The sequence below is a fragment of the Nannospalax galili genome, unplaced genomic scaffold (assembly GCF_000622305.1).
Source record: "Nannospalax galili isolate Female #2095 unplaced genomic scaffold, S.galili_v1.0 scaffold182, whole genome shotgun sequence".
NCBI lineage: Eukaryota > Metazoa > Chordata > Mammalia > Rodentia > Spalacidae > Nannospalax > Nannospalax galili.
In genome coordinates, this window is record NW_008348662.1 from 74356 (window position 1) to 88984 (window position 14629).

At 43.5% G+C, this 14629-nt stretch overlaps 1 protein-coding gene across 1 annotated transcript in view; it reads left to right on the plus strand.

The window, feature by feature from the left end:
- Positions 1-298: 298 nt before the first annotated feature.
- Positions 299-14629, plus strand: part of Cnga3 (cyclic nucleotide gated channel subunit alpha 3) — a 57700-nt gene continuing 43369 nt past the window's right edge. The window contains exons 1-2 of the mRNA XM_008845827.2: positions 299-360; positions 13886-14019. Coding sequence (XP_008844049.1) covers positions 13919-14019 — 101 coding nt within the window. The 5' untranslated portion in view covers positions 299-360; positions 13886-13918. The remainder of the gene's footprint in view (positions 361-13885; positions 14020-14629) is intronic.

Here is a 14629-nt window from a genome sequence, read left to right on the forward strand (position 1 = left end):
AACCTCCAGATCTCTGCTGTCTGTACTCAGGGTGGATTACTGGAAGACTCTTTGGTAGCGGCTAGTGATCAGGAGAAAAGTCCAAAGTTGTCAGCTGGACTTGGCTTTCTTGCTTCGTCCTGTGGAGTGGCTTCTGCCTTTTCCAGGATTTCCTTTGAGTCTCAAGAGCCTTTGCTGACTCCCCCAGAAAGCGGGGAGGCAACAGGCTCCTTCCTCCGCAGTCCCCAGAGGAGGGTCCTGGGGCCAAGAGCTCAGAGGAGAGAAGCCAGAGAGGCCAGAGCTGCTTCCAGAGCCTGGAGGGAGCAAGGAGCCGCTGTGCCAGACCGAGAAGTGCTGAAAAGAAGCCCAAACTTTGACGGGGTAAGGGCTTTTGGGGTGTTGAGCTGGAAGTGGCTGAGGCGCTGGGAGGTGTTCTGGGATGGCAGAGTCCAGGCTGGATGGGGAAAGCTGGAACCGGGAGGGAGCAGGGGGGAGGGTGGGAGGGTCGCGGCGCTATCCACAGCCCCTGGTGCTGAAACGGACCGAGTCTGCACTGGGGACAAATAACCTCCTGCCCGGCCCCTGCAGACACTGGGGACATCCCACGTTCCTCTAGTCCAGTTTAAAGGACCAGAAGCATCTAAGCGTCTCCCACCGCATCCCCTTTTACTGGCATCCTGCAAGCGTGTTAAGCTAAGCCGACAGAGCTGTCTGTCGGAGCACTAGCAGAAAGAGCTGGGCTGCCTCCACTAGGGACAGGAAGGGGTCCGTCCAGCCGCGAGTCCCATACCCCGTGACACCGCCTGACACACTGAACCCAAAGGCTGAATCTCGGAGTCCACTGCCACCCAGTTCCCCTGTTCCAAGCACAGGTCTGGGGCACTTGTGACTGAGACTTGGAAGGGTCCACAGTGAGTTAGCATGCCTCTGCCAGACCATACTCAGCCTAGAGACCCAAAGGCAGGTGTATTGAAGAAGGAGTGAGAAATTCATTTGAGCATCCTTTTTTTTTTTTTAATGATGAAATTATACCTGACTTGGCCACCTTGACCTGAGGGATTGATTAGTGATTAAGTCTGGAGGAGCACCCTAGGCCCTTGATCCCTTACAATCTGCTTATCTGATAAGGCGCCTCAGGCTTTTCTTAACAACTTAGCTCCTCTCCATCCTCCACTCCATTCCCCACTCCCAGTCATCTCTGATACCCCACAGTCTGCAAATCAGCGGGCCTTTTGCTCTGGACCACCCTGGGATGAGGCTGAGAAGTTAGGAAATGGAGCCAACGGTTCCATTTTTCTTTTTGTTATTTCCCTACTTTATGCTGTTGTTGGGACCTTAAATGTTGTCCCTTTGAGGTGAGTATCTTCCCAGGCACAGCTGTGGCCAGAAAGGAAGAAGACTTGAGCAGGAGGATGTGGTGCTTGCAGCCCTGCCTGGGTATTGGTAAAGCTGTTTCTCCCAGGTGGAACCTGCTTGCTTAGGACTCTCCCTGCAGCTCTGTCCTGGGCAACATTTCCTTAGAGGCTAGACTGCCTGCCCACTGCAGGCTATCATCATCAGCTCTTTTGTTGGGGTGAGGCTGGAGTCTGCAGCACCATCCCTGATACCTCAAAACCTTGGAAAATAGCCTGCCACCTGGGTTCAAACTCATCCCATAGTGGCTAGCTCAGATAGTCCCCCAACATTCTCTATGGACCATCTGCCTCCACCACCCCCATACAATATCATTCATAAAAATAAATAGTAATGTAGTTGTCTGGTCATGGGAGTCACAAGTTGCAGTGTACTTTGGTGCCCAAACTCCCTAAATGAGAATTCATGGGAAAGGGGGCCTGTAGAAAGTTGGACCACTTGTATGTATGGTGATTAAATCCATCTTCTATGCCAAAATCCCAGTTGTAGAAAATTCAGCCACATCATTGTAGAACCCAGTTGGCATTTCACTGAATTTTGAGGTATCCTCCTGTATGTGTGGAGATGGATGTGAAGTCTTCTGTGCTTCACACCAGTGCCCAGGAACACAGATCTTCATAACTTCTCTTCCACTGCAGAGGAGCCTCTGTGGTCAGGGATGCCTGGAGGAAGTGATTGCTCTCTGGTCAGCAGAGGATCTTAGCCACATTCACTGGGTCTTTGGCCAGGACTTCATGTGCCTTTTGCCTTTGATGCTTCTGTTTTTTATGGCTTTTTTGTCCTCATTCACTATCTGCCAGCAGATGCATTTCTGGTTAAGAATGGGGTTGCTATGGTGACCAGTCTTCGGTTGCCATGGTACCCAGAGGTAAACAGTTGGAAACTGTGCAGGATTTTCTCTAATTCTGGAAGATAACCCTGACTGCCACCTTCTTGCAGGAGTTGAAAGATGGCAGTGACCAGGTTCTAGAACCTTTCTCTGACTTGCCCCCAGCATGCTGCCCACCTGAAACCCTCACTAATCTCCACCAACCACAAATGCTTCAAGGTTAAGATAGGTCAGTCTTTTTATCTCCACCATGCTGTTGCAAACACTGAGCCTGGGAAGAGGGGATAATGGCTTTCCTTCTGGCTTCATTTATTTCATTGCACACGGAAGACTCCTGAGTATAAAGCAAGCTTCAGTGGGATAAATAGAATTAAATTGGTAAAACAGGCACTGTCCCTGCCCTGTGGGATCTCTCCTTACAGTGTGGGAGATGAGGCCTACAATACCTGTGAGCTAGCCTGTGTGCTGGGTTGAAGTGGACATATAGTAGTCCTGAGATTAGATAAGTACTGAGGACTGACTCCTGTCAGAAGGCCTCTCAGAGCAGGTCACATTTGAAATGAAATTTGAAATTGAGGAAGAAAGAAAAGATCTCTTTGGGGGCTAGAGAGATAGTTCAAGGGTTAAGAGCACTAACTATACTTGCAGAGGACCTGGGTTCAAATCCCAGAAACTCTTATAAGAACAGAGTAAGGAATTTAGTTTGGGTTGAATATTCAGTTTAGCTCATCTGAGCCAGATTGTGATATCTTGGATATGAAGTTAAGAAATGGGGATGGTAAACTGGGCATGATGGTACAGATCTTTAATCCCAGTATTCAAGAGGCAGAGTCGGGTGTAATTTCTATGTGAGGCCAACCTGGTCTACATCCAGGCCAACCAGAATTACATGGAGATGCTATCTCAGAAAGAAAGAAAGAAAGAAAGAAAGAAAGAAAGAAAGAAAGAAAGAAAGAAAGAAAGAAAGAAAGAAAGAAAGAAAGAAAGAGAGAGAGGAGGGAGGAAGGAAAAGAAAGAAAGCAGACAGTGTCCTGAAAACAAGCAGGCTCTGAAAGTTTCTGAGAAGAGTAATATGATTAGAACTAGCTTTCAGAGAGACCGTGGGATCACTCTTGGCAATTCATTCATTGATGAATTCCTTCATTCATTCCATACTCATTGAGAACCTCCCTAAGTGCCAGGCTCTGGAAGGATTGCAGGGGTGAGAGCCTAAGATGGGGGAAGAGCAAAGGGTATTTCAGCAATGCTAGGGAGAGGGGCAAAGACCTGCACCAAGGTGGGGCACAATTAAAAGGGGCCAAAGGCATACAGGGTGCCCACTGTATGCTCACTGCCTAGGTCAGCCACTAGCCCATGGTTAATGCTTAGGACAAAAGGGATCTGTGGCTAGTTAGGAACTGAGAGAACTTGAAGATGCTGCATCTGGGGCAGTCAGAGTTCAGTGGGAATGAAGGCTCATGAAGATTCTTAGCTGAGTGGCCAGCTGGCTCTGGGTCCCATCCATGTGTTAACTAAAACAGAACTTGAAGGAGGAAGAGCATACCTGGAACTACTTCAGAAGGACCCTGTAACATTCAAGACAGTTTGGGCATAAGGGAATCTCTTCTTTGGACGCCCTGGACCTCACTAAACTCTCAGAGTTGCTTCTGTCCTCCACAACACTCACATCTTTCACCTTGAACTCCTATACTGCAGTCTAGGAGTTAAAGTTAAATGGGCTTTTGCTCTCTCCTGCCCCAGATCTGCAGAACAAGCTGTTTACATCTCAAGCTTCTTCATTGTAAATTGAGAAAAATAATTTCACTTGCTTATTGGGAAATTAAAAGAAGTAATTGAATATTTTCTTTTAAATTTTTATTACAATTATTCATTCATTTGTGTATGTGTGTAGATGTGCATGTGCCAGGACACATGTGTGGAGGTGAGAATAAAACTTGTGGGAGTCAGTTCTCTTCTTTTACCATGGAGTTCTGGGGGTCAAATTCAGGTTTTCAGACTTGTCAGTAAATACCTTTACCTACTGAGCCAACTCACCAGTCTAAAGTGAATACTTTCTAACAATTCCTGACAGATGGAAGTATTCAATGTTAGCTCTAACTATCATTATTTTCAATCATGGCAACATATCATTTTCATAGTCATACCCAAAAGATTAATTAACAACTACAAATGTCTCTCATACTCTCTTGGTAAAGTCATCCATGGAGAAGGAGGGGAGATCCTGGCCTTACTAGCACAGAGTATTGGGGCAGGAAGGGCCAGCAACCCCAAAGAGAAAATCAATGAGTTGGGTGCACAGATTTGGGCTCCTTCCTCTAGCAATGCTTGGAAAGTGCTTTTACTCTCTTGAAATCTCAGTTCAAACAGCTGGCTCTTGTTGCAAAGCGTGAGTCCATGCAGTCATGGGGAATCCAGGGTCCTGGTAGCTCCAGTCATCCCTGCAGAAGATCAAGATACTCTAGGCATAAGACAGGCCTCTGCCTCCCAGGATGAGTAGCAACATAATTGGTAATCTTGTTCCAGTTTCAGCGCATTCTCTTCCACCCCCAGTCTCTTCCTGTTCCTGGACACAGGGTTCATTTTTCTTCTCAGGCAGGAATTGAAAATTTGCAGCTGGCATCTGGAAGCTTCTTCTGTGTGTTATGAAAACACACAGTTTAGAAGAGAAGAGGAAGGATTCTACTTACAGCCAAAAGAGGCTTCTTCAGGAAACAACTGAACTCTCTAATGCAGACTCATTATCTCCATCTTGATGCAGGGGCATTCATGGGTTTGAGATGGTCTATGAGACCTCCATCTCTGCTTATCACCTCAACCCTGAGCACACCCTGATACACTCTTTTTGTCTAAGACCTGAGATGCTCTTTGGGACCCTGTGGGCAGAGAGAAGAATCTGTAATGCTTATCATTTCCAGAAATTGGCCTTGGTTCTTGAGAGACAGGGGATTAAGCCTGAAATCTCACAATTAGATTAATGCTAGTTAATTAGGCAGTCCTGGCTATGTGAACAGTGGACCTCAGCTTACTGATCTGTAAAATAAATATCAATGATAAAACCTCATGGAGAACCTAGGAGGATTAGATGAGTTGATAAATGTGAAAGAGTGTATGTAATGTGGTGCCTAGCATAGTGTATATCCTAAAAACTATCATGATGATGATGGTGATGGTGACGATGATGATGATGATGGTAATGAGGATGACAATGACGATGGTGGTGGTGATGGTGATGATAGTGATGGTGACAAGGATAATGGTGATGATGGGGATGATAGTGATGGTTACAACAGGATGATGGTGATAACAGTGATGATGACCAATATCTTATCTTGACATTTCTACCTTTTATTATATTTCTATTTTGTCAGTTTCTCATAGCAGATATTGTGAGTTCTAATTTAGATTAAACACCACTTCTTTTTAAAGATACAGTTTTAAGCTGGGTGTGGTGGTAGACACCTTTAATCCCAGCACTTGGGAAGCAGAGACAAGCAGATCTTTGTGAGTTCAAGGCCAGCCTGGTCTACATAGTGAGTACTGGGCCAGCTGGGACTACAGGGAGACCCTGTCTCAAAAATACCAAAAAAAAGATAGTTTAAGTACCATAAAGATTACCCACTTAATGTATTAAGTGCTTAATACATTCACAGTTTCGTAATCAACACAATATAAATTTAAAATTTTTAACCCCCCCTCAAAAATAACCATTATACACATCAGCAATCTCTCTTTTTTCTAAATTCCTCTACTCCTATCCCTAGGTGATTCTAACCTACTGCCTATCTATATGGATTTATCTAGTCTACAAGTTTCTCATGAATGAAATCATGTAACTTTTTATCTGGCTTCCTCTACTTAGCATAATGTCCATCCATGTTATAGCATGTATCAGTATTTTACTTTTTTTCCATTGGCAAATAATGATGCTTTATGTAGACTTATGACATATTGTGTCCATTTTTCAGTTGATTGGGCATTTAGCTATGATCTGTAGATACAGTTCCATTTATTTCTATCTCCTTTAAGACCACTTGTCTTTCAAATGTACTTATATAAAACCACCCTAAACTCTCAAGTCTTATTTGTCTGACTTCAGTGTTTCCCTTCTATAAAAGCCTAGGATTGCTATAGTGCACATACACTTTGTCACTGGGTGTGGTTATGTCTGTCCCATAGCCGGTTCACAGGTCTCAGAGTAAGTCAGGACTCAACATTGGAAAATTTCACTCCTACCCTGCAGTTTCAGATAGAATGGGGAAGGAGATAAAGGGTCTTAAAAATGTTCTTTAAGAACATTCCAAGACATGGAGCCTTATAGGAGCTGTTGGCTGTTTGGAGTTTAGTCTGACACAGTGAACCTGTCCAACCTTACAGTCACTGATCATTTCCTGAGTACATTTGCCCCAGGTGATGCTGAGAAGATGAATTATTCAGATGACTGAAATGGATGAAAGCCAGAGACATGCTATTTTTAAGGAGACCGAAGACCCCAAGTGGTAAAAGTAGTCAGTCTGAGCTGGAACAATCAGAGGCATGAGCCAGGTGTGGTGGTACCTGCTTTTTAATCCCAGCACTTGGGAGGCAGCGGCCAGCAGATCTCTGTGAGTTCAAATCCAGCCTGCTCTACATAGAGAGCTCCAAGCCATCTGGGGCTACAGGGAAACCCTGTCTCAAAAAAACAAACAACAACAAAAACTTAAAGGCATGAGCCAAGTATACCTGTACATCAAGACTCCAGGCTCTCCCCAGATTGGGATTTTGGCTTGTGGACTCTGACTTTGGCACCTCACTAACTGGACCTACCCACCCCTGGCTGAATATGAACTTCATATCTAAAGACAATGGTCATTCTGAAAGGTTTCCAGGGGCTAAAGGATCTACACCGCATTGTATTCCCCTCTTTGTTGTCTCCACTGCACTCCAGGTTGGAAAATGATACTGTTTCAAATGACATAAATTGAACCAAGACTAGTTGTCATAATTAAGCCATAACTTTTTTAAAAAAGAGGACAGACCATAGAAAACATTTTATGAGTATAAGGAATTAGTTGCCCAATGTGGGAACCAATGTTTACTCTAAGCACGGTTTGCGGTAGAGCAAAGAATCTTTCACTTCTTCTGTTATCTATTAGCTCTCCCTCTCATAAGTGAGAAATTTCCATAGTGATTCATTCACAAGATCAGTGTGAGGATCAAATGAGTTAATATGTGCTTTAAGTTGTTTGAAGAGAATACCAGCACCAGGCAGAGAGTGCTCAGCGCACACAATCTTTCTATGAGGGTTATCCTTGCTACCACCCATTTACATCTCTTCCATTTACATCACACTATATTTATGACTTTTTGATATGTGTGCACTGGGTATTTGGAGAAATGATTTCTAAGTAAAATAAAGCAGTTCTCCAAGACTTTTGGAGCTCATAAAGGGAAAAGAAAAATACAAAGTAATGGCATGCACGTGAGCCATGTTAATGCCTGCCCTAATCACATGGCATATCCAAGCCACCACCAACAAAGATAAAGATGAATTCCATGGTGTCAAATTCTCAGTCAGACTCATAAAGGTGCACAGTGCAATAGTTAACCTAAAAAAAATACTGTGATTGTTAAGGCAGATTTGGGGCTTCCCCTCCTATCCACATGATACTCCATCCTGTCTCCATCTCTGTTTCAACACTCTGCCACTATCCTGCCACACTGTTTTACATACTTGTTCAACACACCTAGACATGCGTGTACACACGTACCACTGACATTCTGTGATCTCAGGGACAAAGAACTGTAATTTTCGCATTCATAATCCTCAGAGCCAAATCTAGTACCTATGACATATTAGCAAGTCAATAAAGGGTTGGGGTAAAGACAGAAGAAGGGGGCAAGTCAGATTTAGTCATATTGTAAAGAAAATGCAAATGGTCTGAAATTGTTTGTTCTTAGTTCTCAGGACAAGTTCTAGAAAACACACAGTTGAGAGATGGCTTACAAACACTCCAGGCTTTCTGCCTGTGATCCACTTCAAGGTCATCTTCATAACTGGCTGGATGCATCTTCTTCCTGTTCTTGAAAAATAAAATTATGTTTGCACATTTCTAATCCCATAGAGTGTGCATGGTAAACAATACGAAGCAGAGGCAATGTGGACTCCCTTTCCTCATTTGCAAAATTAGCATCTCTGCTTCCTCACGGGGCTCCAAGCAGCAGCAAACTGGGAAGCATTCCCACTGGGGCCTCTCTCCCATATGGGCTTTCATTTTCAGCAGAGCTTGGGGTCACTGGCTGCAATTTCATGGTCTCTTTGGTGAACACTCCTTCAGTTTATCAGGGCCAAGAGATGTGAAAATATGTTGGACTCGGTGTTCTCTTGAGATACCGTGACTGAAAAACTAGTAAAGAAAAAGAAATTAGTTTTTACCTTGCCTTCTTTATGTGAACTGTACACTGATCAAGTAACTAAAGAGCTAAATTTTTTCTTTAAGAATATCTCAGCTGGGGGGCTGGAAAGACGGCTCAGTGGTTAAGAACACTGACTTCTTGCAGAGGACCTGGGTTCTAATCCCAGCACCCACATGGCAGCTAACAACTGTCCATTACTCCAGTTCCAGGGGATCCAACAGCCTCTTCTGTCTTCCTCGGGCAGTGCACGACATGGGTGCACTTACCTACATGCAGGCAATACACACATACACATAAAATAAAAATAATAAAGTATTTTTTTAAAAAAAAGAATATCCCAGCTTATTGAGGAAGGAATGGTAGAGTATCACTTGAATTGCAGCCTGTAATGATGGGTCTGGTTAGTGACTGTCATCACCCAGAGAATACAGTCAGGTGTGACAGGTCTTCTGACAGAAGAACACAGCACTCCCTGTGAAGTCATCTTACCAAAAAATAAAAATGGATTCCAAATTTGGCCAATCCTTGGTGTGATTACTCATGTACAGAGTATGGTTTAGAGTTAGAATTGGCAAACATCTATATCGTAGAGAAGTACAAGATAATTAAAAGAGATATACATGGAAAAATTTATGTTAAAACCTCTCAATAAGTATGTCAATCAAAATATATGAACTTTCCTTATTTGAACTCTGATTCTTTTTATCTTTTTTAAAAGATGATGATTTATGACATTTTTAAGCCAATTTTTTTTAATTTTTATTTTTTTATGTGTATGCATGTATTGCCTGCATGTAGGTCAGTGCATCTGTGTCGTGCAATGCCTGCAGAAGTCAGAAGAGGCTGTCAGATCCCCTGGGACTGGAGTTACAGACAGTTACTGCCATGTGGGTGCTGGGATTTGAACCCAGGTCTTCTGCAAGAACAACCAGTGTTCTTAACCGCTGAGCCATCTCTTCAGCCCCTTAAGCCAATTTTTTAAAATCCCGAGTTTTGTTTCCCCTTAATAATATAAATTTTGCTCTATGTAACCATAAAGAACAAAAAAATTAAAAGAGAAATTAGGTTTACCCCTAAACCTTGAAGAATCTGGGTCAAGAGCACGAATAATTTTATTTCCATAGGGTTCGACATTTAAAGTTAAGCACTGTCTTAGCTGTGAAAATCTCCTCCCCCCAAAGCAAAAAACAATAACCCAAAAACCATGGTCAAGGGCATGCATACATGTAGTTTTCTGGAGAATGACGGAAGAAAAATAGGTACTTTGAAAGAAGACAAAGGGGAAGAAGGAAAAGCAAACCCGATGTTTATTATCAAACAGATGACAACTCTGAGTAACCAGGGCTTCTGCCAGGAGCACTGTAGACTGTCCTTCAGAATTATCTCCCTGAGGGATAGAAATCTAAACACCTTCTGGGACTAGATTCAATTAGTCACGGATTGTCCAAGAGGTGTTATGCCTGTTAAGTGCTTCTGGGTTTGTATATATGACAGAATAGCTGACGTGTTCCCTGGAGAAATCAGACAGAAGGTGAGTAATGCACAGCATTAGCTGAGGTTACCCAGTATGTCTTGTTGCTGTAGCAACAACTGGACTGAAAAGATGGGCAAGAAATATGCAAAGTAAAGAGGCAGAGATGACCACTGCATGGACCCAGTGAGTACACTGTTAAATTAATCATGCTCCTGCCTCCTACCTTGACAAACATTTCTCCATCAAGACCTTAGGGTTGAGCCGTGGAATGCTGTTGCATGAGGACATTTGATCCTTAGGCCTTGTCTATGATCTACCCCATTCTCTTCCCAGTTCTGTGGCCACCCCCCTGTCACAGGGGTTGTTGTGCACATGCATGTGGATACTCTGCCAAAACGCCCCCCATCCCGCACAGAGGACTGCTCACTCCCTGGCTGTCCTGGGATCAAAGGAGTGCATGATTGGGCTGGGCTTAGGAAAACAAACCTAGAAAGGGGGTCAATTTAGTCTAGAACAGGTCAGAGTTCCAGGTGAGCATGTCCCCTTGGCCCACTGGGAGAAATGTGGTTGGAGTAGGGGCAGATTGCTGAAGCCTAAAGGCTGTACTACTGGTTCTTTGAAGCCCTTTAACTTTACACGGTAGGGTTCTGGACTCAACTGGATCTACAGCAGCAGGCATAAGCAGCAAAATTCACAAAACAACTCACTGCTGAGCTTCTTATTTTGAGGATGGAATATGGCAGTGTTCCATAGCATCTACCCAGAACTGAGAACCTAGTGGCCCTAGACAGGAAGCAGGCCTGGGAGGAACAGAGGTGCTGCCTCTATGCAGTGGCACTGAACTAAAGTTTATGCCCAGGGCAGAGGGTTTAGTAGAGGGGTGGAAGGGAGGAGCTTGACTGGAGGCAATGTCTTTTATTTGGTGCCATTTGCCTGCAAATGTACAAAGAAGAGCTGTTTGATAGTTTTCGTAGCATGTCAAAATTACTTGACAACTTGCTCTAGCGTACAATGGGCTATAAGCTCTTTTCACAGTGGACACAGCTGTGCAGCGCTCTCTGCACAACTCCAGCTGCTAGCATGTTACCTGGCACATAGTAAGTGCTGAATTAAAAGTGTTGAATGGATCATTTTAAATTGGGTTTATTGCTTTTTATGAATTCAAAAGTTGGCTCTAAGGTCTGCATGGGTTTCTCAAGCTGGAATCATTTTCTTCCCAATTAAAAGTGTTGAATGGATCATTTTAAATGGGTTTATTGCTTTTTATGAATTCATAAGTTGGCTCTAAGGTCTGCATGGGTTTCTCAAGCTGGAATCATTTTCTTCCTTAAGCCTGTTCTTTCTCCCTAGTTCCCTGCCTCAGTGTACGGGCAGCTCTGCTTCTTAAGACAGCTGTCAGAGCATCATCTTCAGCATCTCCCTCTTCAGTGCCTCTTAATCTCACCGATGTTGTGTCCTGGCCATTCCACCCATTCACTAGTTTCTCCGTTTGACCAGTTCACTGCCTCAGCCAGGTGACTGTCGTCTAGTTCTGGCCACTGTTCTTTCTCCTTCTGAGATCCTGCAGTACATTTTAGCCGCTCTCCTCACTCACACCTAGGCCCCCTGAATACATCCTCCCCAGTGTAGCCAGAGTGGCCTTTATACCTCTGGTCACATCCTCAATGGGCTTTAAAGTAAAGCCCGAGCTTCTTGGTGTTGCCTGTAGGGCCCTGCTGTGTCAGCTGCGCCCCTTAGATGTCAGCTCCTAGAAAACAAGCTTTGCCTTCTCTTTACAAATTATAAAATTTAAAATTATAAGTCGAAAATATCAAATATCAGAGATGAGGCAGGTCCTTGTTGAGCCATGACTGCCCTGGAACAGCCAGGTACTCTGACTTCAGTGGCAGGGACATAGCCCTGGGGTTGCTTTGGGTAGCATCCCAGGCAATTTGAATTGACCTTCCCTTGGATATAGAATTGATTTAGTACTGTAAGTCACTGGGCTATTTCTAGATGTTATAATCTTTCTCTGGAGTGACCTCTACTGACATTTGACACACTTGAGCTGTGGAGTTCCTCCAGAGAGTTTGGACTGTTCTGCTTCAGTGAACAGTCAGAAAACTATCTTTTAGCTGAAGACTTGTCCAGAAGTTATGGACGTGTCCAGTCTTGGCCCTAGCACCAGCTTCCTTTTCTTCTCAGTCATGGAAACACCTTCCACTACAGGGAAAGTGTTGAGTTTATTTTGTGGCTCCATGAATAGGCCACACTAAAGGATTTATCTGCTAGTTTGACTAAACAAGCTATGTGACGTTTCTGAGTTTTGGTTTGGTCATCTATCAACAGGGATAAAGGTTGCAAATTTTTACTTAGATGAGATGAAGTGTGGCTTGAGTTTGATATCACTTTTTGTTTGTTTGTTCATTCATTTGTTGGTTGATGGGTTGATTTTGAAACAGGCTCTCACTATGTAATCGTAGCTGGCCTGGAACTTATTATATATATGAAGCTGGCCTTGAAATTTCAGTACCCTCCTGCTTCTGCTTCCTGGGTGCTGGGATGATAGACGTGCACTGCCACACACACCTGGCCCTGGTGCAAGGGTTTATGAATGTCAAATATTGTTAGTTATCTTCTTTAGTTCAGAGTTATAACTTTTCTTTTGCAGTGCTAGAGTTTGAACTCAGGGCCTACACATGTTAGATGTGAGAAAGTGGACCCTCATTTCATAAGAGCACTGGAGACTCAGAGTAGCAAAAATGAGACAGTTTATTTTCTCACCTTGCAAGGCTAAGTATCAGGCCAGGATAGAAGGCAAACTGATTAAATGCAGAGAACAGTTTCTTATAGCCTTAACACAGGCCCTTCCTCTCTTTCCTCACTGACTGAATAATCAGGAGGGTACAATCTCACACGTCATCTAGATCTCATCTTTCCCTTCTATCACTTATATTTGTCTTTTTCTCAAAAAACATATATTGAGTTCATCTTTACCTTTTATTTTACTATTTATTTTAAAGCATATCAGATTCATAACCTTGTCGTGTCTGTAGGTCGTTAGGCAAGCTTGCCTATTAGTAATTTTCAACTCTAAACTTCTACTTTGTATAGGAGGGGGTAGACTAACAATTTGGGTGGTGGTAGCTGCCTTAGCAGGCTCCCAGTGTTTTCTGTCCATCTGTAACTGGATCTAAGATGACAATGAATCATCAGATTTCAGGTCTTACAGTAGGCAAGTGTAACCTACCACTAGGCTGAATAACCAGCTTTAAAAGATGTATCCCAGACTGGCCTCAAACTCATGATCCTCATCCTCTTTGGCTTGTTGATTTCTAGCATATGTCACCATGATCAGTCACACTCTGCTAAAAAAGACGACTCGGGAGTTACTAAAATATGTGCCAAATTATAAGATAAACAGCAGGAAATGAGGGAGGAAAGGCAAGGCCAAATAGATATTGCATCATCCCAGAGAATCATAAATTCTTGGGCGTTCCTATATCAAATACCCACCTGGCTATTCATTCATTCATTCATTCATTCATTCATTTATTCATCTGTTCATTTAACACTGAGCTCTGAGCAGCTCTTTGATCTGGTGACTGATATATAAGACCTTGTTTATGCCTTAAATTTGAAAGAAGAGTACAGAGGCATGCAACCAAAACACAGTATGACAGCAACTATGAGAGAAAGTGGAGGAGGGGCTGTATGTGTCAGAGCATACGTAGGAGGGAAGTCACACAGAGTAGCCCTGTTTACAAGAAGGCTTGCAGGCGTCCTGATAGTGTACCTACTTTGTGTTCACATTTTAGAAGCCACTTTGGGGCTGAATGTGACGTGTGAAGATGGCCAAAGTCAATACTCAATACTCCCAACCTTCCCTGGCCCACCCTTCAGTAAAGACTATGGACAGAGATCTTGATCACATTGAAAATGGCCTCAGCAGGTAAGATGGGCTCCTTATTTCATGTTAGTCATAGATGGTTTCCATAGCTGATCTAGACTGTGGAGAAGAATGCCTTAGTGTTGGCCAGCCACAGGCTGGTAGCCTAGGGAATCTACAGTGCTCACAACTTCATTTCTCATTTTACTAATGGTCTTAATTTCTTTTCCTGTTGCTGTGATCAAATACCCTGACAAAAGCAACTTAAGGGAGAAAAGGTTTATTCTGCCTCATAGTTCAAGGGTACAGACCACCATGGTGGAGAAGTCAAGTAGCAGGGCAAGAAGTAGCTGGTCACACTGCATCCATGTTCAGGAAGCAGAGAACATGAATGCTTGCTGCTATACAATTCCTTTCTCCACTTACATGCTCCATCCCAGATCCCAGCCAGAAAATGGTGCCACTCACAATGGGTGGCTCTTTCCACCTCAATTAACACAATTAGATGGGCCTAGAGACCCATCTCCCAGGTAAGTTTAGATCCTGTTAATGTGATAATAACACTAACCATCACACAAATCCTCACATCCTCGTTTTATTCTTGTTTTATTGTAGTTTTCTGAGACAGGGTCTCCCTGTAGCCTCAGCTGTCCTAGAACTCACTATGTAGACC